Raw genomic sequence first — 25,428 nt, 5'->3', positions numbered from 1 at the left:
ATTTCCGAACCATTTCAAACCAGTTCGAACATTCTCAAACCATAATATAGGGCTTTGACTTAGATAGTCGACATGATGTAAAACTCTTTGTCGCCACACATATTAATGGGATTTAATTTTTGAAAACATATTTCCTTTAACAATGATCAGCACTTTAGCATTCAAGTAACCGAATTGATCTCTTTTTTAGTAGCTAGATTACCCGGTCGGCAACCAGGATCAGGCTTTGTCACCGCCGAGTCAATTTTCACCATCTCACCATTTCACCTCAAAATGTTTCGAAAATTTCAACAACCGCCCTCGAGAATAGTATCCATCTTCTATATATATGCCCTCAGGAGGGCAGATTTCAGCATAAAAAGCTAGCGACTTTGTTTGACAGCTCTCGGTTGACAATGTCTTAGATCATCGTGAAGTTCGGCTCACGAGGTTAAATACAAAAGGGCAAGGCCTTCTTGGCAAATCCTTTGAATCATAAATTAATTTTCACTCACCATATTAAAATCTTCAATGAAAATCCCAATATTATTACACGGCATTTTTACGTAAATTCACAACAATGGTCCAAATATTTCACGCTGGTACACAAATTGTCATTTAAAAACCAAAGTAAAACGTAAGTAGGCATAAGAGGTAACCAAACGACTGTGGCGCCAATATGTAAATATGCAGCTAACGATATAATGTAACTCATTAAAAGGCGTTCTTAAGGAAAGCGTGATTTTTATCGAATCGTACGAAAAGATCTGCAGGTTGCACGAAACAGGCTCGCGGGCCACGATTTGTGCACCATTGCGCTACATCAAAGTTTCCGCCGCTGGGCTGCGATAGCGCTGTTGTCTTTGCATTTTCCCCCGGGGGCGCTACAAACACTCCTCACGCCTTTAAAAACACCGACCACCCGAAGAGCGAACACTTACTTCCAAGCCGTTGGTGTTGCAAGGTCCTTTCCATAGGGCGCCAGTGAAAGCATAAGTGACTAATAACTTCCCGGAATAGTGTGATTTTTGACAATTCGCGAAGATTTATAAAAATATTTAAAGTCTTCACAATTTTTTAAAAACGAATTTAGTGCACCAGAATTCTTCCGAGAGTGTGACTTTCCGTCGCATTACGCGAATGAAATACTTAAACAGATCAAACCGACAAATATTAGAAATTCAATTCAGAACGTTTCTATATATTAGAAACGATTTGGATAGACCGTAGATAAATAAATAAAATTTTAGAATTCTTTTTGCACAAGTCCTACCACTTGTTTATTAATTTCTTTTGATCGTATCGGTCTTTTTCTTCTTTTGTACATTAAACTACTGTGATACTATTTAGTATAAGAAGGTGAGAAATTTTAAAAACCTAATTTATTAAATGCTATTTTAAATTCTTACACGACTTTTTTTTCTTTTGTCTACAACATTATTTTTTCCATAACAGTTTAGCTTTCTCTAATATATTTTTTCGCTAAAATATTGGTTTGTCTTGTTATCTTCAAATAAATTTATTATTTAAATTTATCCTTATCTTAAAATTAAAAAAAAAATTGTAGCTTAATCAGAAAACTAGCTTGACTGTTGGTTTACTCCAATAATTTGCATGCATTCAAGTAGTAAGATAAATTCGTTCGGCAATAACTGATTACACGAATAGAAATATAACGAATCACCATGTTGATGAATTTCAATATCTGCGTTAAAGATTTAAGTAGTTTCTTCATTAGTGGGAAAAACGGGCTAAATTTAACACATTAACGGTAATTAAATATGTGTTTTTAGTTTTTGGGTCCAGTTAAATAATCATTAAATAAAGTAGGTTATCGGAAGAAGTCCTCATTTGGATACATAAACGTCTTCTGAAACAATACTCTGCATTATGTGTTTTATTGGTTTTTAATAAGCGTGCTAACTTATTGTACTTTGTTTATGAAATACTGGCTTGCATTTTTTCCGCGATAAAATATTTTCTGAAATCATGAAGAAACATTCGCTTCTAAATATTATTATTAATATCCGACAATTTACTCGGAAATCAATAAGGGATTTTGTAATAAAATAAAAAGCAATTTGATTTTTATTTGAAGTAACTACGAGTATATAGAAATAATGTAAATATATCATCTCCAAGATCTGGCCTCACCACAGTTTGACAGTTCATTTAGAAGACGAAACAGTTGTAACGCGTAGTAATAATTACACAGCAGAACTTTTTTATAAATAAACTTTCTTTGAATAAATTTCAAAAAATTATATTTATTCAAAAAAAGTTTATTTATATACAAGTTCTGGTGTGTAATTATTACTTCGCGTTACAACTATTTCGTCTGCTGAATGCACTATGAAAAGAAAAACTTACAAATTAAATGTATTTCTATAAATTACTTAATTGTTAAAAAATGTTTGGCTTCATTCTCCGTAATGGCCAAGAATTTAAAAACATAACAACATTAAAAATCTTTTATTCTTCTTTAGTTCTAAGTCAAGTCGAATATAATTCTTCTCTCTGGTCGCATTCACTCAGTCACTTTAAAATCCTTTACAATTAAATTATGAATGGAATTATATACCGCCCTGATTGGATTGAAAATTCTTTTTAATTGCAACAATAATATCAGGTCTATGTCATTTAGATACTCGCTTGTACCTAGAATGACTACGGAATACTGTTACAAGAAGGCTATAATAACAGATATCAGAAAAAATAACAATTAGGATTAGCACAACACTTTCTTCTGTATGGGTTCTATATAATTTGAAAAGAAAAAAATACTACGTAATACGCCCGTATGGGCTTTTGTGATAATCTTATTTAAATAATGTTATTACTCAATTTAATTAAAAAACCTTCTCCAATTATCGCAAATTCACATTGTTGTGTCATTTCAATCTTTATTGAAAATAAATTACTTTGTATTACACCGCTATTGAATCAAAACAATTAACATGTTTCTAAGCCAATGGTTTCTTCGTCAGGATAAACGTTTTTTTCATACTTTTAATAAACTAACTGATTAATTTAGTATAGTTACCATAGTAGAATATTCAATGCAATAACCGAAAATCTTTCGGTTCATTGATCTGCATAATTCCACTCAAAATATTATAATATTAAATGCATTTGTATGTAGGTACATAACTGAAATAATAACTCTTGAATATTGCGTGATCAACCTCCATCTTTGCGGCGCTAAAACCCGTCTGAATACTAATAACACATCGTCTAATTCTGATAACTATTGTTCACAGGTTATTGAGCTGTTCGACCTCTGGGCTACTGGACTAGGAAACAAGCACATATATTCCTACCATCAAGATGACCACCAAACACCCTATCCTTATAAAAATATGGATTACCATCGGATTACTGATGGTAACAACTCTGGAGTACGCTCTATCAGCTGGTACTATCAATGAAAGAGTGGCTGCAACAGTGACGAAGTCCAACGGAAATGATTTCGTTATGTCAACTATTCTACTGTCCACTGATTCGACTCCAACAGTATGCAATCCCGGGAAGAAGCTGACGAATGAGTTCTCTTGGGAAGATTATTCAGTGGTCGGATCTATGCTGGTAATCTCCTGCGGTATTGGCCTGTATTATGCGTTCTTCGGCGAGAAGCAGACCACTAGCGACGACTTCCTACTCGGCGGATCTTCGATGGGAACGTTTCCGATGGCCATGAGTTTGGCGGCAAGGTAACTACCATTTTTATGTTTTGAAAATTTTCCTTACTAGCTACAAGAGGTGACACAAAACGTGCCTTGATTTTCTATACATTTTCATATTGTAGTCCTTATTAAAAACTGAAATGATTATATTAGCAACACTGAATTGAACTGAACACAGTTAATAATAATAATAATAATTATTAGTGCATACTTGTGATGAAAATTATGGGTTATTGTAATAGTAGGATTTGTGAAGCTGAAAGCACAGAAATTTACCTTTCTAATGAACACTGTTAGTAAACTTTGAAAATCGTCAGTGATCCAGTTTTAGATTTTTGGAAATCTGTAAAAAATTTAAACAAAAGAAATACAAATAATAATTATTAAGATACATTTTTTGTACCTACTTTCAGCATGCTTATCGCTTACTACCTGTACCTATCGCTTGGTTCCCATAATCACTCCAATTTAAAAAAATAACACAATTACTGAACGTGAATATTTTACGTCACGCATATTATCATGGACAACCGAAATGAGTATGTTTGATGATATATTTATTTGTACACAACTTTATACATCAGACGGCGTTTTTTTTAAAAATTGAAATTGTTAAAAGTTCTAATGCCAACGCGTTAGTTATCATTGAACATATTTTTTTAATTCACCAAAAAGGCTTCATATCTCGAAATTATGTAGAAATAAGGAAATGATTTATTTTTCTTAATCAAAGAACATTTCTAAAATTATTTGTCACTAACAAATTTATGTTTATTTTGTTGCCATATGAATTATGTTAATTTAAATATTTGCACAAGTGGTATTGGTTTGTAGGTTAGGGAGCCAAGGACGCTCTACTGATGTTTATGGCAGGATATAATATTAGCATCCGACAAATTAGAAAACTTTAGAAAGTGCTAAAAATTATGGTGAGTAGAGTTTAGGTTTTTAGGCTGGTTTAATATCACTTTTGAAAAGTATTCTGAACTGTAACAGAACCAAAATAAGATACTGTTTTGCTCCATTTAATGCTGAATGTGGATATGCAGTACGTATGCACATACATACATTTGATTAATAATTCTGATATATCAGGTCACATCCAGTTGTACGCACCACTAATCTACTCGCGCTCAATTAAAACAACAATCAATTCAGAGAAGAAAACGCTCGTAAGAAAATTACTCATCGCAGAACCACCCTTCATTTTAACGGTCTTACTAATAAAAATACTCTTCATAACCGCTAAACGGTGTCTTTGTTGCACAACATTCCAATTTTTAAAAATATAATTATATTACAAATATAATATTTTATAAGTTTATCTAGTTTCTAAAATAAAATAAAAACATTTAAAATACCTTGGAAAAATTGCGAAATTCGATGAGAAATTGTTGTTATTTCAAGTTTATGCAACAGCTAAGCAACCCCCTTTTGCTGGATAAGCAATGTCTTTTCAATGTATGTCATTCGTCAATGTATAAATTTTATCATATATTAATACAGAACTCTTTTTTCCATCAGAACTCATATTATAATATCAATACAAATATCAACGCATAAATAATTCCCCGCTTTAGAAACATCAGTTCTGCGAAATAAAATCAGCTTTGATTCCCTTGGGAGTAACCGGATTGAGGTGGAAAATAAATATTTGTTTAACGCAAACAGTCACATAAATTATAGCTAATCCATTTAATTCAATGTTTTAATATTCTGCGCTGTATAATAATTATTGGCAGTGTTATTATTGCTTAATCGCCAAAACATATTGACGAATAAAAGCAAGTTGGGTTAATCCAGCGGCTCGTTGGAGGCGCTTCGGAAGGAGGTTTGGAACATTAATTTCGCAACGAAACCATCGGAACTGGTAACAGCCAAACCCGGCCCGCGTAAACCAGTATCAGTCGGTCAGCAGTGGTGAAGATTGCCTTGTTGTTCTTCTATGGGAAGGCATCTCTTGGATCGATTAATTGACATTGTTAACTCTAATCACTCCAGGGGGGAGTGGGGCCCTTTAATTTTAAGGCAATTCCAGACGCGTTACATTGTCCGATCCGCCTCCAATTGTGGTTGTCGAATTTAACGCAATTGCGGCAAATCGTCGCGTAACCAAGAAGCGGCTGGTGACACTTTGATAAACGGCATATTTTTACCGTTGAGATGGATTTTTAATATGAAAATAGTGGTTTATAGTTTCTATGTTTCCATTGTTGTAATTATGTTTACAAATTGTTCAGAGATCAGAAGTACGATTCGCAACGTCATCGTAATGAAATTAAAGATTGTTGATTGTTGAGATGAGGGTATGGGTACTGAGTAATCATTTATTGGATAACCAACATCACTGCCATAGTTCAATCCAAGAGGTTCGATACATTTGGTGTCCTAGCAGGGGTTCTCGGGTTCATTGGGTGTGGTTTGTCTAGGTCTTGGCGGCGGATGCGTTTGCCCACCTACTGCGTCGCGTGTCGGATCGGGAGAGACTGGTTGAGGGAGACCTTTTGACCTCTCCAGCCGGATTGTCTTTCAACCCATCGCCTTGCACCACAATGCGAGGATGGATCTCTCCTGGACGCATTGAAACCCATATTCCTACCCACTCCTCATACATTTTTCCTTCTCAGAACTTTCTCTCCTTTCTTTCCCTAAAAAGATTTTTTCGTAGAACATCTTCACAGATGACATAGGCCCTGAAGAAATATTTTTTTGTTAAACTACTCTAAAAATAACTCACAAATAAAAAAAATAGTTCTAATTAATTATAAAAACCTTCACCGATAAACATTTCCAAATAATTCCCCATTATTCACTGTCACTTCACTACTAAATTAGATTTAACATTTTGATTTTCGGCTTTCTCCTCGGTATCATCGGTTTATAGAACTCTCGATAAAATTGCTTAAAAGAAATTTCGGTTCTACTTCCAAAAAGTGCAATAAATCTATGGTAATTATGACCTTAGAAATATTTTACTCATCTGGCTTCCGTAGTTCAGATGATATATGATCAATAGTTTGACCCAGTATTACAAACGTCAAAACAAGCGTTCACTTTAGGGTCTGATATTTGACTTTTATACGAAGTTAGATACAAAAACTGTTGTCGTGAATGTGAGTTTTTGTGTAAAATATATATTTTTGTACTTAAAAGCTATATATACAAAAAAAAGTTTTGGATTGCGCTAAGAAAAATATTTGACCTTAAACAATAAACTTGTAACTGCGTTTTTACTGGAATCTTCCAATCGTATAAATGCAACAGAAAACCTTTTAATTAACAAAACTCTGAAACATTTAGGTTTGGCTCCGTGAAATTGTAACAGATTAACTTCATAATTTAACTATTTAAAATAGCAAAATGTATATTTGGGGCATGTTTCAGAGTGGACAATCTCAGTATCGCCTTAGCGTAAGATCACCATTCAGAATTAAAAACTTGCTTAAAATAACTTTAGTCATGTTTGGTGACATGATCTGAATAGCCAGGAACTTCCCCAGCTGAATAGCCCCACCTTCCACTTCATCGTGTCACTCTCCTCCCCACTGCCTTTAGCTTCACGACATATCTCAATTGGGGATGTCATATAGATTCACTAGCTCCAGCCGGTTGGAACTCGTGTGCGGTATTCACATAAAAATAAATATTTTCTGTCAAACATTTATAGGTCAATTGTTTATTTCATATTATTCAACTATTCATACGGAAAACAAACTTGATTTCGAATAAAATAGTGATGAACTTGCAGTCTTGATAATACTTACACGTTTATTACCTACATACATATATAATATATGAGGTACATACCTACTATGAATATTCATTACGCATTTAAATGTCACCTCGTTTTTGCATTTTCGCCTAATAGCGAAGGATCTGCATATTTTTCTTTATACCCAGTTAAAGATATACGACCTTAGTTCTTGCTACATGTATTATTGCATTTGCACAAAATAGTTCATTTCACAATTTTTACATTTTTATTTCATTGCAGTATTGTTGCAAGAATTTTGTAACTTCATTCGGATGTTACATTGTGCAGAATCCAGAGTACATCAAGTATGGTCAAGATATATTGATATTCGGACACTTGATTGGTTTGTAATAACCATCCTATAATGTCATAATTCGACTATCGAAGATAACTTGCAGTTCAGGTCTGGTGACGAAATTAAGGTAGATTGCACTAGTGCATTAATGAAAGCATTTTTCTATCTAGGAGGAAGAACAAATTCACAGTGAGCTATTTTAAATTTAATTAAACCGTGGATGGAAAACAATAAAGTCTTCTCTTACGCACTTTGTGTGGTTTTGACACGGTGACCTCTGGGCTCATAGCCAATTGAGGTCGTTGTTATTGAAAAATAAGCGATTCGATATGGCTTCTGCCATGACAGTACTAATTATATAGCATGTTTATTGGACGGTCATAAAGAGTCCTTCGCCTATTCTTTAGTATCGGATGGTTGCCACCTCATTTTAATACATCTACCCCCGTTATGTAGGTTGCACTGTTACAAAAGCCTACAGACATCTTGTCTGCGTTTGTTAATTCTACTTGTGCATTATTATTTATAAAGGGTCTGCATTATTTATAACATCAGTTAATGACTTAATATTTATATTAAACTAGCTGACGTGCACCCGTCAGCTAGTTTAATATAAATCGTTCTTCCTCATAGATAGGAAGATGCTTTCATTAATGCACTAGTGCAATCTACTAAATAATAGGCGACGTGTGCACGTCAGCTAGTTTAATTTTATTTTGTTAATGACATAATATTTATATTAAACTAGCTGATGTGCACCCGGAATTGCTCGGGGTTATGAATCATTTGAAGTAAAGATTTAAGGTTATGAATTCTAGTGTACCTGAAAACTGGGTGTAGTTTTTATGTTGAAAACGATAATATTTTTGACATATAATAATAAGAAATATTTTATTATCTTCCCTTTTTTGTTTCAATTAGTGATAGTGATATCCTAACTGGAATCACCTGTGCTGAGGATTTCATTTATATTAAAATTTAATTCTATGAATAATATGAAGTTACCAAAAGAATTATAAATATGTGCGGTTGAATGGTTTCTATTTCAGTCGGTATTTGTTGTCAGTTTGCTTTATATTTCTGATCTACTTATGGTTTGTATCCAGCTTCTTATTTGAATTTTAAATATTATAATGCTTAGCATGTTAAAAATTTAAAAATTTTTTATTTTTAATTTGTAACTTCCACGTCAAACATTCTTCTTTCCCCCTTTCTTCGTTTATTCCAAAGACTCTTTTTACCAAATATAAGTATTTGATTCATTTATCGTGACATTTTTAATTTAAAATGAGCGCTTCTCAACACCATTATCTTATCAAGGTATAATTTTTTTTAATGCACTCCCATATAAAATCAAATCTGAAAAAAATATAAAGCCTTTAAATTACAAAAAAAACAACTTCTTGATCAACCAAATAATATTTATAAGTTATAATTTATTTTTAATGATTACAGGTACATATTAGTAGTAATTGATCAAATTCAAATTTTAATAGTACATACTTAGTATATAATTAACTATTTGATTTCATCATTAATTAACAAAATAAATATATTTTTCTTTTTTTACCATATCCTCTTGAAATATTAAATCAGCATTCGAACCATCAATAGCTTATTGTCGCAATTTATTATGTACCTTCGCTTGCAATATTATCAGCTCCGTTGACTACAAATGAATAAAATAACTCCATGTACTTATACCACCTACTACCTACTTATTAATCGAAATGTAATAATATTATTTTTAATTTACTACTATTCTTAAATTAATGTTAAATGTAAATAAATATATTCTTAAATTAATTTTCATTTACTGTCTATCTAATTTAGTAAATGCTATTTTAGATTATTTTCATTACCTATACTTTTGTTATCATGCTATATACATTTTGTTTATTTCTTACTTTATAAATAATTTTTTTCTTTCTTTTCTTTACCCTATGTACTCGTATATTGTAAAGGCACTACTCCCCAACTCAAACATGAGAAACGTTTTTCTCTATGGAATTGGGTAGTTACGTTAAAAAGAAAACATTTTATTGTAATTAGATTTTTTAGTATAACATATATTTTTTTTTTTGGTAAACTAATGTTTAAGACAAGATTTTTTATGCATAGCACAAAGGGTAACAATTATTTTATAAGCAATAATTATTAGCCTGAAACACTCATCCACATTGAAAAATCTCCTGATAAAAGATACATGACGCCAACGGGACATGAACCCGTGTCCTTTCGATTTCCGGTCGACAGCTCTTACCACAGCTCAGACCTGTCCCGTTGGCGTCATGTATCTTTTATCAGGAGATTTTTCAATGTGGATGAGTGTTTCAGGCTAATAATTATTTCTTATAAAAAATAATTGTTAACATATTTATGTTTTTATATAAAAGGAATATATTTTTAAATAAAAAATGAAAAAAATGTCTTTCGAGGGAGTCCTCAACTTCTTCCACCATTCTATTCCACGTTATACATTCTCCTTTCACCTTTTTCGTTGTTCATAACGTACGCTTCATTTAACTACAAATAATTATTAGATTCATATCTTCCTCGGGCGCCTTAGACTTTTAATTCAAATCAAATCACTCTTTAATATAATCCTAGCACTAATGAGAACAAATTTGAAATTTCCCGCAAAATTGGTCTAGTAGATTTTTAGTCTGTAGAACACATACATATACCTACCTACGAACGTCGCCTTTTATTTATATGGAAGAAGAAGATTTTCTGTCACATTCCCCTCCCTCCCACATGCTGAAAATTAGTTTTATGACGGTCTCGGTGTCGAGGGGTGAGGCTCTCGACTAGCAAACTGGAGGTCGCGGGTTCAAATCCTGAAGATATTGAACGATTTACTCATATAAAATAATATATAGAATATTTGCGACACGTTTCAGAGCATAATATACTCTCAGTATCGCCGTGGGTAAAATCACCATTCTGAATAGAAACGTTAGTTGAAACCTTGGCTTTGGCCCTGTTTGGTTACCAGATCTGATTATCCAAGTATTTTCCCACCTTCCTCTTCACTATTTACTTCCCCTACCGACTACCTTCAGTCTCACAACACACTCCAATTGGGGACGCCATAGTCTCACTGGCTCCAGACGGTTGGGAGCGGTTAAAAGTCATGTGCGATTTCACATAAAAAGTCGGTTTCCAACTTATCCCTTTGCCCATATTTTATTTTATTTTTTTGCATTTTAAAGACATGGTAATAATATACCTACTATTTAATTGAAGATAATTATAATCATACGTGAAGGTTGAAATTATGTTTGTAGCTAACCAACCATCAAGCCATAGCATAAGAAGTCACACAAATTGACAAACATTCCTTTGCTACGTTCACATTAATAAATCGTATTGTACAAAATCTTCCGTCATTCCGACTCTTGTCATTACCATATTGAAGTATTTCATTCATGTGCGATGTTTACTTGGTGCCTATACTTTTCCACCCCGTTTCACGCCATTCAGTCTATGGTAGCCGTGGACAATGAGAATGACCCGGACGGTGCCAATACTGAATGTTCTATAGTTTCCGGAAAAGCCAAACATTTTCTACATAAATCATCAATTTGATTTGTATTTTTGCTTCCTATAATTTTTAGAATTAATGACTCTATCCTGAATGGCAAGCATATTACTATTATTATTTTTTTATTATTATGGCAACCAATCAAACAATAACCATACAAAATATAATGGTAAATATACGTATAGTAAATTGTATTTCTTAGTTCTGAGGCGGACTAAAGTTATTCAGTTCTATTTTATTAGTTTTTTCATTAATCTTTTTTTATTCTTGATTTGTAATCATTCAAATTTTCTATTCGCATTATATCTGGGAGAAGGATATTGTAAAATTTTTGTCGCAAAATAGATGTAGTTTCTTTCTCTGATGTGGTTTTGTGACTTGGAATATTTTTGATGTCATTATTGAATGTATAAAAGAAAAAAACTCAAAAATTATTCTCTTGATTTGATTTGAATGTTTTCTTTTAATTTACCGTGGTTTTATTACAATTACAATATTAATTAGATGAAATAGGCGATGAATTAATTAATCAATTACATATTTTTTGGGAATTACTATTTATGGCATAACTTTGTTCTACGTTTGCGAAATGAATTTTATACCCAAATAAAATCTTTGGCGGAAGTGTTTAATGACATATTTTAATTATAAGAAACAAATAGTGGACGATTGCTTAAATCATCGCAGACACCCAATTCTGACAAGGTCAATTGATTAACATTTTTTCAAAACATCTCAATTTTGTATTGTTTATTTTTTGTGTTTCATATTCATGCCTCCATTGAACTTCCGCCATTAGATATTAATATATTGTTAAAAATTGATAGTTCTTGAGTTTTAGTATTGACGATCATAATATATATACGAATAGATTTATGCAAGTTGATTTAAAATGTTTTGTGTTTGCCGTACACTTTATACCGTTATCGCGATTTATTACTACGGTTTTAAATAAGATACTCTGTGTTGTTTGCTCTAGTAAATTTTGTATGGCGAATTAAGAATGTTTTTAAGACAAATGCGCGCCAAGGCAACGGCAATTGAGAATATTTCAACGCGTGAGATTGTAAGAAATTACCCAGTGGGTTTGATCCTGCAGGACTGATAGTGCTTCCGTCGAATAATGCGCAGGAATATTGATATAATTTCGTTAACCTATATTATAATTTGTCTACAATTACAATAAGATTGCAAAAAATAGGTTGTTTCGTTTATCAATTTTCCATTAAAATATCAACACGTAAAAAAGTTTTTTTTTAATACATCTATTACAATTACGAGTATTTTTTGGTTTTACTAAGAATTGAATCATCCTACCCAGGAACCGTACTCGACAACTCTACCAATCTCGCCAAATGCCGATCGGGTAAGACCGACATTTATTTCGTGCATTTACTGATGTAATATACCCCATTTTCAGCGTGCGCGTACGCGATTGCCACCAAAAGTTGGTACAATGCATTGTCATTGACATAGAGTTTATTTGCTGAGTTTCAACTTGATCAAATGTTGGAAAGTGGGTTGAAAACGCCTTCCGAGAGCTTTATCTTAAATTTGCGACTATCTTTCTGCCAAAGTCTAGGCCTCTACAGACGGTGACAGTGACTCCAGGCCTCGTTACAAGTATGCCGACCGGTCTTATAAATTTTAATTAATTTTACAGCGTCAAAAATTCAACTCATTGTTAATTGCTCACTTATATTGGCGCAAGTACGCCTACAATCACGAATCACTAACGCATCAATAGATAATTGAGAGACGTTTCCCCTCGACTCCAAGCAGCTTGCGGAGAGCCTTAGCGAGTGTCCAGCCATTGCGACCGCCAGTCTCTCTTTACCCGCCGAATCCAGAACCAACCAGACTGAACCAACCAGACTGGGACAGACCGCAACAGAATACAACGGAATGTCGTTTCCTACGCCTTTTACTCGAATACTTCCCAATATCCAAATTTTACAAAATATAATATACACCAGCCAAAATACCTCAACAAACACTCTATTAAAGTTTTTTTCGATGGCTTCCAATGTTATTTTTAAGTAACTAATTCTAATTTACAGTTTTTTAAGTTGTTATTTTAAAAAAAAGCTGAAAGTGTTTTTTTATTTCCTGTAAATAGAGTTTTGTTATTGTTTTGCAATTATTATAATATTTTAATAGACAAACATAACAGACAAACATTCCCGGGTAACGAATAACCTGACAATATTTGAAAATCTCCTACTACCACGTGTCGTCATGGAGAACTCACGACGCCTGGGTGAGTCCCAGACGCGATGCCAACTTAGCTACTAACCGTTATATAGAGTCTATTATTTCTCTGTTACACGAAGAAAAGTTACTGATATAAAATATTAATAATTTATTAAAAATCACTTCATGTTATTCGTACTCTTGTTAACAACGGGACTGCAGGTCCTTACCGAATGAGTAAATATTATCATTGAAAATGCAGGCACATGAAAACCTGTTCCTATATATTAGAAAAGTACTAAAAATTGAACGGAAAGCGGTTTGCAATCCCTTTTTTAACCAGATTTAATAAATCAGCAATACTCAATTTTCTCCGTGTAGTGCCGAAGAATATTCACACAATTTTATCTGTGTCAGAGGAAGGAAATACATGATCAATACCGATTCTCGGCACCTTCAGCTTTATTCGCATTTTAATTTTTTAAATAACGAATTATGAGGATTTAAAATGTAAAAAAGGGTTAAACAACCATTGTGGGCTTACTGCATTTTCCCGAAGATTAACTAGAATAAAATTTGTTAAAATTATATACGGATTTGTGGCTGAAAAAAATGTGTTTTGAGCCAAAAACACATTGAAATCGCATACAAATTAAATGCTTCGACTGAAATCTGGCCTAGTTGGGCCTACCCTAAATTTTCAACAGTTTGTTTGGAATATGAACAAAATGTATTTGGATCATACACGATTGTCTTGTTTAAATACGCAACCGTCGATCACCAATCAAAACCAATCGATCAACTCTCCTCGTGTGGTCAAATCAACTTTTATTAGACAAGTGAAACTTTACGACTATAACACTGAAGTTCCTTTTGAAACTGTCTGAAGTTTTAAGATTTAATTCTTTTCATTAAAAAGGATTGTAAAAATTTAATTTGACAAAAATTTGTAACAATTTTTTTTAATGATGATTAAAAAAATTATCTAGAACTTTTTCGTATTAAACACATAAAGAATATTATAAATTCTTATTTTTATGTGAATTCCCTACTAGTCCCAACTAATAAGAGCCAATGGAGAAAAATGAGTATTGATTATTTATTAACAATCTCTTCAAATTATTGGTAATCCGGTTAAAACGGGATTGCAGGCTATTTCATGTTTGCGAAACTATTGGTAAATTTCTAACATATCGGAACACGAGTTCATGCACCTGAAATTGCCTTGATAATATAAAACGTGTTCCGACATCGTAATAATAAATTCTTATTTTATCTGGAAACCTATCAATTCATTCACTAAGGGCCTGCAATCCCGTTTTTAACCGGATTACGATTAACACTCATGTTTCTACGTGTGTGAGATAATAGAGTGTAGGATTGTAAACGAAATGTGAAATAGAGAAATAGGGAAGTACCTGGCTATTCACTTATAGTCATCACACACGGCTAAAGCAATTTGAGGGAATGTTTCGATATTGAATAGTGTTCTTTTTTCACCAGGGCGTTACTGCGAGAATCTGTCACTACGGGAGAAAAAATAAAAAGGTGCATAATTTGTATTACATAAATTTTATAATGCTAGATCACACTTTCCGCTGCTTCAGAAAATGGATTGGTAAATATATATTTAAACATGGTACATATATATTTTATACATGATACATACATATTTTTAAAATGCATTGCCAAGCAAGACCAAAACAATTTTTGTATAACGCGGTCATTTAACTCTGTAAATTGCCACAACTTTTGTGTAATAAATTGCTTCAACGAATTATATGGTAAGAGCTTCGAGCGAATAATTAGCAAGCATCATCTCGGGCATGTAGTACAAAAGGACCATGTATGCTGAAATCGTTTTTCATATATAAATAATGATTTAAACGCACATTTTACGCTTGTTTTTTTACCTTTTCTCTGAACAAACTGACAAAAAATCTAAATATTGGTAAGGATATATTTCACACGGTTACATTATAAATAAAAAATAACTTTTTTAGCAGTTGCAAAATTAGGGCAATATTTTTTTTTTATTATCGAGATAGGTAGATGGACTTAGTTAAAGCTCCTGATTAAAGATAACCATTTAGAATCAAAACGTTGCTTGAAATGACTTTAGCCTTTTTTAGTGACTAAATACGTAAAGCAAGGTACTTTTAATAACCTATAATGCTTCAATTGCATTTACCGAATGCTCGACTGATGTGATCAGTACAGTCAGTAGTCGGCCTAGTAGCGGGCTTGTGATTAAGGCGAGACAGGGGATTGTCAAACATTGTTAACAGCACTTTAAACTAATCTTTCTCTTCTTCGTGTGATCACTTGTAATCTCCAATAAGTTGATCGGCAGGTGTAATTCAGCCACCACCCATCTGGCTAAATAGCATCAATCAGAATTAAAACTTTGCTTGAAATGACTTTAGTCGTTTTTCGCGGCCAGACCTTAGTAGTTACATTCCAAACATTTTCACTTTATTGCCCCGCCTCCTTTTAATCTTAACATACTGAGCCAAACGGCCCCTGGCGCGAGTAATATTTTGACTCCTCTTGTCAAAACCAGTAGACGCCTAGATATGTGATCACTGTAATCAATAATATTCGGGTGATTTCTATGTTTGTCTAGCCGTAGGCCGTGAGCCGTTTTTGTGAAAAATAATCTCAGGGCGATGTGTTAGAACTGTTAGGTGTGAGGCATTATCAGCAAGTTGGCGCCTTGACAATTTGGCGCCCGGAACAGAATGCTCAGATACCCTGCATGGTCCTTCTTGATACAGTGAAGCGGTATTCATAAAAAATGTAAAATTATAAAAAAACATATTTATTTTAATTTAATTTTTTCTCCAATCAAACATTTTAAAAGGCTCAAAGTAAAGGCATTTTTATATATATTATGGATACGAGGTAGTCAGAACTATCACCGCACTTTTCCACCTTTATCCAACTATACGGTTGTCGATAAAGCTCAAATAACAATAACGATAAAGCTCAAGTAACATGCAAAAAGAATCCAAAATAATGATAATGAAATAAAAATAATAAATGTATATATACATACGCAGCTTCCCCCAGCTTTACCTGGAGCAGTACTTTACATCGAGAAACCTGTTGCCTGTTCGGATATTCTAAAAGGAAAAATATGACTCGAAGATTTATTTAATTTTTAACCGGTTCAATCGGGAATTTTTTAACACGGTTACTTGTGGTTCATACCAGATTCGGGTTATTTGCCATTATTGACAAAACATATACCTATAAAGTGTGACTCAGAACGGCGCTTAGGACTTTGTCACTAATCGCCTGGCTTAGGCTAGCCATTTACCTATTGACAGAAACATAGCAGTGATTATGTTAATAAATAGAAAACAATTTATGGTAATTTTGTATTTTCAGATCTAATAATGATGGCTTTGTAATAAAAAAACTATAAAAAAGAGCAGTGATTATGTTAATAAATAGAACACAATGTATGGTAATTTTGTATTTTCAGATTTAATAATGATTGCCATGTAATAAAAAAACCGATAAGAAACAGAGCAATGATTATGTTAATAAATAGAAGACAATTTATTGTAATTAGGTATTTTCAGATCTAATAATGATTGCTGTGTAATTTTGATAATTTTTTAGCATAATACTTGAATCTTTTAAATTATTTTAGGAAATGTAATAAGCTTCATAGTTATTTGTCAGATAATAATTATTTATCCAGCCTGTTTTCCTCCTCTGTTAAAGACTAGATATTTTTTATTTGCTCGGTGGCATTTTTATAATTTTTTGCACTATACAATTTTGTGCATAATTATATTCTTTAGTTATGTAAGCCGGTGCACTATTTTAGGAAGTAAGTGCTCGTTAATATAAAAAACTGTACTTACGGTGATAGCAAAACATAAAATTAAAATGTTTAAACAAAAAAAGTTACACGCAGTAAAATGAGTATTGCTAATTTATTAAGAATCTCTTCAGATTATTGGTAGAGATACCAGGTTAAAAACCGGATTGCAAGCCGTTTCCTGATAAACTTTTAGCTATTTTTTAATGAATTGGAACACATGTACATGCACCTGCATTTGCCTTGATGATATATAATGACGAAATGCAAAAATATTAGAATTTTGTGAACATTGTGATAATACATTCGTATTTTCCTAAAAGTTATCAGGAAATCAAGAAGAAAAGTTATTATTGGTTAAGGTCCTGCGATCCCGTTTTTAACCGTATTACGAATAATCTTAAGAGATTCTTAATATATTGGCAATACTAATTTTCTTTGTGTATGTAATCGTATTGTTTCATAGTGCTTTCACACAAACGAAGTATTGAATTCCGTAAGTCTAAACTTAAACTTTAGGGTGCACAGTTTACACCCGCGCTGTGCAAGCGGATTCCCTACAGAGCATCGGACCATCCCATAGTATATATTATATATTATGGTTCAATGTGCCTATGTTATATTTTTGTATTGTAATAGCTTTATTTTAGTATTTTTGTGTATGATTATTTTTCTGCCTCCTTTTTCTGTAAGTTGTATTTTTATTTATCATTATAATATTTGCTTTGGTGATACAGAAACACATTTTTGACAAAAATGCTACAAGAATACTAGGTACTAGATGCCAGGCTAAAATGCTTTACAATTCACTTGTACCACAATTTAAAACATCTAGACTTACAGAATTAAAAAAAAGTAAGGAACTTGCAGAAATACTTATGAGTTACATTACAATTAAATTTATTTTCCTAAAACCATGTATATTATTATTTATATTTTTTTAAATTTTCAAATTTTTATTTTTCTTATATACTATAACCAAAGCTTACATCCATGTAACCAAGTCCACTGTCATCATTAAGTAATTTAATTTTGAAAAAATTCTTTCACAACACAGGTTAACTCCTAGCCTTAGCCATTGTATTATTATGTTAGGAATAACAAGTAATAATAAAATATTGTTCCTGCGGACAAACTGCTTCGACCGTTTAGTGGGTTTTATTTATAAAATGAAGAAGTATAGAATACTTAAGGGTCTACAAGCAAAACCACCCCAAACCAGAACAGGACACTGAATCAAATCGACATCTTATTTCTACGAGATCCTACTATACAATTGTGTTACAATCTATTTTATTTCATACATATACCATCAAAACATTTTAAATTTCAAATCATGAATATTGCAAATATTAAAAAAAAATACAACAGTTCCCGAAAATTCCTGATAAATATGGTTAATTCCTAGTACGTCTTGATGATTCCTGATGATTTCTCTTGATTTCTAAAACAATTATATGTTTGCAGCTTCATCACCGCCATAGAACTCCTGGGCAACCCGGCGGAGATGTACAGCTATGGCTCCCAGTTCTACTTGATCTGCTGCGCCTTCTTCATCATCGTCCCCATAACCAGCTACCTCTACCTGCCCGTCTACATGAAACTTCGCCTGACTTCTTCCTTTGAATACCTGGTAAGATCTCTACTCTTTCTGCTTACATTTACATAAACATAGAGTCCTAAATCTGTGAAAATATTAACATATTTACTCTAAAAGAGATCCCGTCTTACTCTTACCCCCACCACGCAGTCCATAAACCTCTTTCTCGGTCTGGATCGATCGCTTCCACTAGGTCACCCACACACCACAATGTTCATCCTATTATTTTCCACATGACCCATCGGTGTTCTAACTTATAGTCTATCATGCCAACACAATCTTTGGACCTGTAGATCCTTTCAATGGTCTCATGATATATAAGATTTTAAAGTTCTTGATTTATCTTTTAGTTTTAAGATCCATGTAAATAGAAATATAATCTTGTTCTCTCCAGTAGAGACAAGCAACTATACTTATTAATGCAAAATGATTTCTTGCTTTAAATTGGACACATTTTGTCTTTCTGTAAATTTGTTAGTTACGTTCCGGTTCCGGTAAAGATGGTCGACGTGTTGGAAACTACCTGTATATCTTCCCAGGGTTCGCATGATCGTGGTTCTTATTACAAGATATTAAATCGGTCAATATTATGGTATCTATGGTTTTATGATATCTTCCGGCCCGAAAAAAGTTTGAAAAAATAATTGTCCGTCGATGAAAATTCTTTCTTATGATTATAAAAAATATAAAATAACACTAGAAAATACTGTTTTGGACGCGAGGTCTACTTTTCACAGAACTATTAGTAGTATTTACGACTTATACACGAAGAAAACTCACTGATATAAAATATTGCAATGTTTCATTAAAAAGCTCTCTAAATTATTCTTATTCCTGTTGAAAACGGGAATGCAGGCCCTTACCGAATGAATTGAAAGGTTTTATGTTAAAGTTTTAGTAAAAATGGAATGTATTCACGCGACGTCGGAACACGTGTTCATAAAAAACATTATATTCTCACATATCGTCATTAATAAAAAAATCTACAAGTAAAAAATAATTCTAACCTTTCACACAAATTCAAGTAAAAAATAATTCTAACCTTTCACACAAATTCATAGCTACTAGCGGTGTACCCCAAGGGTCACATTTAGGCCCAATACTGTTTCTCCTTTTCATAAACGATATTGTTACTGTATTTGATAAAAATGTTGAAGTGCTACTTTTTGCCGATGACCTTAAACTATTTAAAATTATAAAAACAATAAATGACTGTATTCACATTCAAATAAATTTAAATAAACTTCAAGATTGGTGCAAAACTAACAAACTTTATCTCAATATTAGTAAATGCCACATTATAAAATTTTTCAGAACAACACAACCCCTTAACTATCAATACAAAATTAACAATGTTTCTCTCGCCTCTGGAAGTGAAATTAACGATCTCGGCATTATTTTCGATTCAAAATTTAACTTTCTTTCACATGTAGAAACAGTCACCAACAAAGGATTAAAAATGCTCGGCTTCATTCTCCGAAATGGCAGAGACTTTAAAAATATTTCAACACTAAAAATCCTATATTCCTCACTTGTTCGAAGTAAAATCGAATATAATTCTCCTATTTGGTGTCCTTACTTTAAAATCCACTCCGACTCTATTGAAAAAATTTAGCATAAATTCCTAAGATACATTAACTATAAACTCGGTCTACCTATAGAATCAATAAATTACAATCACTTGATGAAAGAATTAAACTTACTTAAACTCTCAGATAGAAGACTTATTTCCGATTTGACTTTTATTTTTAAAATTGTCAATGGTATTATAGACAGCCCTGATATATTAAGCCTAATTACCTTCCATATACCCACTAGAACCACTCGATCCAAAATTCTTTTTAATTTCAATAACAATATCAGGACTGAGTCATTTAGAAACTCGCTTATACCTAGATTGCATGCAGTTGGCAATGCTTTCTCAGAAGTAGTAGATGTGTTCAACTGCACGGAATATAGTTATAAGAAGGCTATAATAACATACCTCTGTCGTAATTATCAATGTTATTAGGTATAATACCATTCTATTCATAAGTTATCACAGAACCTAAACTATGCACTTACATCAGATATCAGACAGAAGAGTGTTATCTAATAATTTTATATACTTAATCAAAACTATAATTTTTCCCAAAATTGTTATGAGATGTCTTACTGACAGCCCTGATTCAATAGAGCTAACTCTTAGTTCTCAGCAAATTCAACCAAATTCAATATTGAAGGTAACAATAACCTCAATACTAAACTACTGTACGGATTGAAAATAAAAATGCTATTGTACCTATGTATACCAGATGTTATTCTTGTTTAATTTTCAACATAATTTCTCAGTAATTATTCTGTTTAACATAATACTGTTTCGCTCTTGTGAACCACTGTAAACATAAATCATGTATATTGTAAAAGCCTTTTACGGCGTCTAAATAAATAATAAATAAATAAATAATAAATAAATAATATTAACATGGCAAACGTAGGTGCATAAACACGATATATTCGGGAAGTGCTAACATTTTATTAGGAAGCGGCCTGCTGTCCCGTTTTTAACATGATTTTAATAAATCAGCGATACTTAATTTTATCCGTGTAGCTTCGAAGAAAATACTCACCATTTCGTTGATGAACGATATTATAGTAATAACTCAATATCTTTAAGCTTTAAATTTTAGAAATATTTACAGAATATCGCTTAAAAGATTGTTCACATCTATATTATAATGAAGACCCCGAGCGCAAAAATCTACAATGAATAAAAACAAACTAATACAATACTTACATAAAGAAATGTGTCGGTGGCGTTAATAAATTTTACAAAATAACATGAAGTTTGATGTAGAGAAACCACTCCTAACCAGAGGTGGCCCCGTGACTGAAATTGCCAGTAGTGCATTTTATTTTTAAAATGTACCTAGTCTGTAATTTAGGTGGAAAAAGTAAATTAATGGGGTTATCTACTGCAATTCATTCTATCTAGGTTATATTTGTAAATAATAACTAACTAATAACTGATTAAATAAAACTGCTACGTGAGCGATGCCAAAATCATCTCAAGAGTAAAGAACACGCAATTCATCATTTAAAATATAGCGAAACCGTTTGATTTCACCGCGCACGAGTTCCAATGTGTGAATGTCGTAGCGCTAACATTGAACCTTAGTATTTCTATGCGAATGCATTCCAGACGCATTGCATTAAGCATGATCAAAGTGATGCAAAATACGTCGTCAAAGCGTTTCGATAATGCACGGAATGAGTTATATCTTCACTCCTCTAACACGTGATTTGACGTTAGTAGAGTAATCTGTCTCGCCCATGTCACCGTATAGGCTAGGTCGGGTTGTCACGATACCGCCCGATGCTGTTTCATTAGTATGGTAAAAGATGGTTCTGTGTATATCGGGATATGCACGACCCATTATTCTTGTACTACAAGATAGCTGAAATAATGACCTGGCGGGAATCAGAATTTCGTACATCGTTGACTGAGGATTATATGCCGTTGTAAATATTTACGTGAAGACTGAAGACAATTTCTATGCCCATTTTCCCACCCTTTAAATCAGAATATTTATACCTTTGATTAAATTTTACACACTTGACGTTCAAAATACGTGGATAATTACTGTCTACATCCGATTTCAAAGAAATTTGCATAAAGACCAGGCAACGCCGGGGACAATAATAAAACCATGCAAATATATATTAACTAGTCGAATAAATGCAATGTGATTCATTCAATATTATTTATTATCCACGTGCCTGAGTAAAAAACCCTGAATGAAATATTGCCCTCGATCTACCTAATTTATGATTGCTATGTATTAATAAACAGTATTAATTAACACATTTAGAATATGAGGATCGCCATCTAATTCCATCCACTAATCTGAACCAATTGAGACAAATTGAAGAAAAGATTAATTTAGTAAACATATATATTACGTCACGTTGCATCTTGATTAGTCTTCGTGCAATTCATACTCCAGAAAATACTAACTTGTTACTTAGAAATTTATTATTTTCATTATAAAATATCAACATTACAAGAATTTAAAAAATAACACTAAAAGTGGTCACGAGGCAGTTCATCTGCAGGTTCTTGCAACATGTAAAACACTGTCCAATATTTTCTTCTTATTCTTATTGCCCTTTCGTATCGGAATTTGTCCGTTTTTTTATTTAGATGGAGCTACTTCCTATAATGTATTATCTCTATTTCTCCCATGGATTATCGTATGGAAAATTTTGTGGAAATCTCAAAATCAATTCAGAGTCAATTTATATAAATTTTAGAATTCGCAATTTAGAGTCGCAATGTCATAATTGGTATGAGTTTGTTAAATGTTGTATCTAGAATTCAAATAAAACAATTGGGCGAGTACATTTTGAAGTTGTCTGAGTCATTAACCCCTACATCAGGATATAAGTATACGAAGAGAACTGGACTTGAGAACTGGATTGAACAGGACTGGATAAGCAGATTTCTTAGGACGGGTTGTTTCACAGAATTTGAACAATTCATCAAATTTAAAATTGATTTTCAAGTTCTGTGAAGGTTCTATTCAAGTTCTTTCATCATTTCAGTTTGTGAAACAATTGGCCAATAATTATATAATAACAGATTCCTCAGAGTCCAACATAATTTATCAGGATTTGCCTACAAACACCGATGCAGCCAAATCCGCCACCAATAAATGGACAACTGCCCAAATAATAGAACAGAGATATCTAATAATTATTGTTTTTGATATTATAATATTAATTGCTGAGGTGTACCCGGCATTGCTCGGGATTATAAATGGTTTGAAAACATGGTCTATTTTAAAGGTGGAAATAACATTATTCTAACGAATGCAAAAGTTTGCTTTTTATAAGTTTTTGTTTCACTTCATCGCGCCACGTCTTTCGCGGGCGTCCTCGACTTTACTGCATAAACCACATTGTTAATATAAAAAAAACTACAATATATCGACTCTGTATCTCGTTCCAATCCAAAGATAATGTCTTCGGAGGACGTCACATTGTTACTATTAAAAAACTACATCATATCGAATTTTATCTCTATAAACACTCCTGACACTAATAAGAACCGACGTTGTTCAGGTCATTCGGTCCTGAAGTTTTTCAGTGTATGAGGGACAAACAAAAAAAAACCATTCACATACAGAAGCTTAGTTTTCCTACATTGCATTTGCCCCGCTTGAAGTATTTCAATAATATACATAAATAAAAAAATAAGAAGTGGAAGTCATCCATTGTGATAAAATACAAAGACACTTTTAACACTTTTAAAGCACTCTCCGCAGTGGTAGGCAGATATGATACACCGCCACACAACTCTTTCTTGGCACACATTCCTTGATTTGTACCTTTCTTAATCTTTTCCAATATGCTGACACCAACTTTGATTTCTTTACAGATCTCCACATTTTTTATCTTAGTCGCCTCAAGAATCTTATTTCTACGACATTTTAATCTTTTCTTTGTCAGTTTTATGCCGCACTACCATACCATAATATTTATGTTCAAAATTGTAAATGGTAGTGTAGACAGCCTTGATTTAATTAAGCTTATTGAATTCCATGTATCCATTAGAGCTACTCGTTCTAAAATCCTCTTTAATTGTAACAATTCTAAGACTGAACATTTCAAACACTCGCTTGTACCTAGATTACATGAAATTAGTAATAGGTACGCAGATGTATCGGATCTGCTTAACTGCACAGAAGCTAGGTACAAAAAGGCTTTAATATAATATCTTTTAAATCATGACCAATAAAATGTAAGTCTACTCATACTTACGTAAAAAGTCAAATAAATATGTATATAAAATGATCTGCCTGGGGCAACTGAGGAAACTTGGGTCAATAATAATAGTCAATACGGTGAACCAACAGCTTGATTAGCACTTACCTACTTTCAACCAAAACCTGAAAATAAATGCATACATTTTAGCTATTGTAATATATTATATCATGTATCTATACTATCATATATTTCAATCAATACTAATCTAACCTAGTCTACCTATAAGTTTTGCAACTACTTGTATCTTTAACTTTTTATATTCACCTAGAGTTTCTGATAATTGTATGTTTTCTGATGTCACTGTTTATAATTTATTGTATATGGTCTATTTTATACCGTTGATATTACAATAAATTATGCCAGAAAATCCTGGAATTCAAATTTCATTCTCATATAATATAGTTATTCATATGTGTAAGTATTTGAGTGTAAATAATTATGCAATTAAATGAAAATACAATGACATTGTAACAGCGTGCCATATTATTATAGTAAAATTGATTTATATAATGATAATTGTTGGGCTTGATTTGCAATTATCTTTTTCTTGTTATCATGATTTCTTTATTGAATTATTACATTATTAAGTTAAGATTTTTGTAATCTTCAGGTGTCACGTGCAAGATGTATCACGAACACTTTGACACGTAGCCTGCGATGTTTCTTTAGATTTAGTTCAATTGTAAGGTGATAATGTTAATTGTATAAATGGTCAATAATGTTTAATTGCGTGT

The 25,428-nt window shown here is 32.5% G+C and overlaps 1 protein-coding gene across 1 annotated transcript in view; it reads left to right on the top strand.

Moving 5' to 3' along the window:
• Positions 1-938: 938 nt before the first annotated feature.
• LOC149412259 (sodium-coupled monocarboxylate transporter 1) overlaps positions 939-25,428 on the top strand; it is a 47,945-nt gene continuing 23,455 nt past the window's right edge. The window contains exons 1-3 of the mRNA XM_089646152.1: positions 939-1,338; positions 3,240-3,689; positions 18,754-18,919. Coding sequence (XP_089502278.1) covers positions 3,307-3,689; positions 18,754-18,919 — 549 coding nt within the window. The 5' untranslated portion in view covers positions 939-1,338; positions 3,240-3,306. The remainder of the gene's footprint in view (positions 1,339-3,239; positions 3,690-18,753; positions 18,920-25,428) is intronic.

Source organism: Hesperophylax consimilis, chromosome 23 (assembly GCF_061612785.1).
Source record: "Hesperophylax consimilis isolate HC1 chromosome 23, BYU_Hcon_1.0, whole genome shotgun sequence".
NCBI classification, from domain to species: Eukaryota; Metazoa; Arthropoda; class Insecta; order Trichoptera; family Limnephilidae; genus Hesperophylax; species Hesperophylax consimilis.
The sequence above is the reverse complement of the archived record's forward strand: the minus strand, read 5'-3'. Positions and strand labels throughout refer to the sequence as shown.